Source organism: Pterocles gutturalis, unplaced genomic scaffold, assembly GCF_000699245.1.
Source record: "Pterocles gutturalis isolate BGI_N339 unplaced genomic scaffold, ASM69924v1 scaffold30567, whole genome shotgun sequence".
Lineage (NCBI taxonomy): Eukaryota > Metazoa > Chordata > Aves > Pterocliformes > Pteroclidae > Pterocles > Pterocles gutturalis.
In genome coordinates, this window is record NW_010108892.1 from 1 (window position 1) to 2919 (window position 2919).

The following is a 2919-nucleotide window of genomic DNA, read 5'->3' on the forward strand; positions in this document are numbered from 1 at the left end:
GAGCGAGGGCGGGGACCGTGGTGGCTGTGGAACCCGCCAGCTGTCAGGGGGCCGCTTCCCGCCTTCGGGGCAGCGCCGGGGTCTCAGAAATCCGGACGGGGACATCCTCTGCTCCAGTTACGGGATGATCGCCCGTGGGATGCTTGTAGCAGCTGTGCGGTGCTGTCGCATTACAATTAAAAAATCTTGTCCTCCAGAACCGGCTCTGAGATGTTGCCTGTTCAGAGGCAGTGGCTGAAGGGGATGGTTATGGGACAACCACGCTTTTCATGTGAACTCCTGCGGGTGTCATATAATGTAGTTGTTGGGGAGCCCTCTGTGTAGGGTTGAAAGTTTGCATAGTTAGAGGCAGCCTTAGGCGAGGCTGAAATGAAAACAAGTGTAAAGATCAGCTGAGGTTGCAGGGTAGGTAGATGGCAAAGTGATTTCTACCTCTTGCTCCAATCAGAGCCCTCTCACAGAGTCACAGAATGTTAGAAATTGGAAGGGACCTCGAAAGATCATCTAGTCCAATCCCCCTGCCGGAGCAGGACACCTAGATCAGATCACACAGGAACGCATCCAGGCGGGCTTTGAATGTCTCCAGAGAAGGAGACTCCACAACCTCTCTGGGCAGCCTGTTCCAGTGCTCTGTCACTCTCACTGTGGAGAAGTTTTTTCTCATATTCAAGTGGAACCTCCTATGTTCCAGCTTGAACCCATTGCCCCTTGTCCTGTCACTGGATGTCACAGAGAACAGCCTGGCTCCATCCTCCTGACACTCACCCTTTACATATTTATAAACATTGATTAGGTCACCCCTCAGTCTCCTCTTTTCCAGGCTAAAGAGACCCAGCTCCCTCAGCCTTTCATCATCAGGGAGATGCTCCATTCCCTTCATCATCTTTGTGGCTCTGCGCTGGACTCTCTCCAGCAGTTCTCTGTCCCCCTTGAACTGAGGGGAACAGAACTATGTCCTCTTCAGTCATGTTGGTCCTATTGTGGTTAACTGGTGACTGTAACTGTTCATCTGTGTGTGGTTGAATGCTTATTTTTCTTCAGCTTGTAAAACTTAAGTTTTTTTCCCTTTCTAGAGAAGCCATTTTGATCGAATTCATCATGGTCTCCAAGGAATTTGTGCAGTGTCACAAAGGACCTATGCTGATCAAGGTAATTAGTTGTGAACAATTTATTTGGACAAACAAAACCAACCCCCCAAAAAACTGGAGAAACTGAAGCAGTGCTTTGAACTCAGAAATCAATCTGCCAGGTGACAGTGGAATCCATGTCAGCATGGAGATTTAGATTAAAAATAGTGGCTTATTTGCCTTATTTGATATCAAGCTAAAGTTACAAACAGAAGTTGAACTTTACGTAACCTATGAACAATTATGGTATATAATATTCCAGAGATGGTTGTGGTTACAAGATATAAATTAGGTACGAAGTTCATAGTTTCTGCTGTGCTCATAAACAGTAGAGGTACTGTAGATACCTATTTCAGCCATATTTTCTCTTTTATAAACTACTGATTTTATGGCATTCAGTAAGCATTTATCTTTTGCACTAAACTTCAATAGGAGCTATGCTGAAAAAATGTTATAATAAATTATCCAGACATCTTAGGTTAAATTCTTAAAGGTTCTATAGCAAGAGGGAATGTCAGACAGAATTCAGTTTCTTCATTTCATTTTACATTATTTTCCCTGTGAAATTTAAGACAGGTGGTTTTTACTGCATTGTGAATACTTCTACGCAACCTTTCCCTTTGTCTAGAGAGTTACTTTCAGATGTGAGGTGTAATTATCTAAACCTAGTTTATTAAGTTGCATAATTTTTAGTAGCTATTTTGCTTTTTAAAAAATATATTTTCAAACGTGAATTATTTAAAAAATTATGAACTGGTATTTCGGCAGTAAAGTTTTAATTGCTGAAACAAAAATAACTCAAATGTTTTCTGTTTCAGTTGATGCCGATGTCACAGTTATTGGCTCTGGTCCTGGAGGGTATGTTGCTGCCATCAAAGCAGCTCAGCTTGGATTTAAGGTGAGATGAGACCTCACTCAGCAGAATATTCATCCAGATATAGTGTTTGTGTGATACTGAAAAACTGAAATTCTTCTGTCACATCTTGGGCCACTAGATGCTGTTGATGTGTCAGTAATCTTTCTTTACCTTGCTTGCCCAGATAGTACAGAAGTTGAAATAGACATGTGAAGGTGTTGCTGTCTATAGCCCTGCTACTGACAAAGCTGCTCAGGACAGGTTGCTTTTGACTGGAAGTGATAACTGAGGTGGGATTATACTCTTGTGGAAGAGAAGGTGGGAAGAGAATGCTAGGAAGGAATTTTTCTCCAAACAAAGAAAAGAAAAAAGAGGGGGGAAAAAACCCAAGGAGGCAGTGATAGTGACAGAAAGGCCACTGAAAAACTGTCCTGAAGAACAGATTGAGGGAACTTAAAAGGGGAAAAACCAATATTTAACTGATGTGCTTTTTGAATGTGAGTAGAGGAATTCTATTGCCATGTGAGAATTTTAGAGCTGAAAATGTGTCTGTAGAAATACTGTAGTATCTATTTTACATTTATTTATGTTCATCTCTGTTCTGGTTTTTTTGAATGCCTTTTCAGAGGGGCAACTTTATTATGTACTAATGTGTCATTTAGTGGAGTACTGTGAGAGTTATATGTGCATAATGCACTTCATATTTTCTAAACTTATGAAAATGTGGAGTGTGACTTCACCAGGATAGTTTTTTTATCTTCACTCCTTGATATGAGACCAACTTACTGTCTTGGCACTGTGTTATTCTTAATTATTTTGAAATCTGAGAAGGGCAGTGCTGGCAGTCTTGAGTATGTTCCTTCAGGCTGATAGCTCTCAATGCTTTTGAATTATGACATCTGGACTTCATGCCAAAGATTAGTTGGTTAGACCACC

At 41.4% G+C, this 2919-nt stretch overlaps 1 protein-coding gene across 1 annotated transcript in view; it reads left to right on the plus strand.

The window, feature by feature from the left end:
* Window positions 1-1073: 1073 nt before the first annotated feature.
* DLD (dihydrolipoamide dehydrogenase) overlaps window positions 1074-2919 on the plus strand; it is a gene marked incomplete at its 5' end in the record, with an annotated part of 14009 nt that continues 12163 nt past the window's right edge. The window contains 2 exons of the mRNA XM_010072795.1: window positions 1074-1149; window positions 1946-2025. Of these exons, the coding sequence (XP_010071097.1) occupies window positions 1074-1149; window positions 1946-2025 (156 nt within the window). The remainder of the gene's footprint in view (window positions 1150-1945; window positions 2026-2919) is intronic.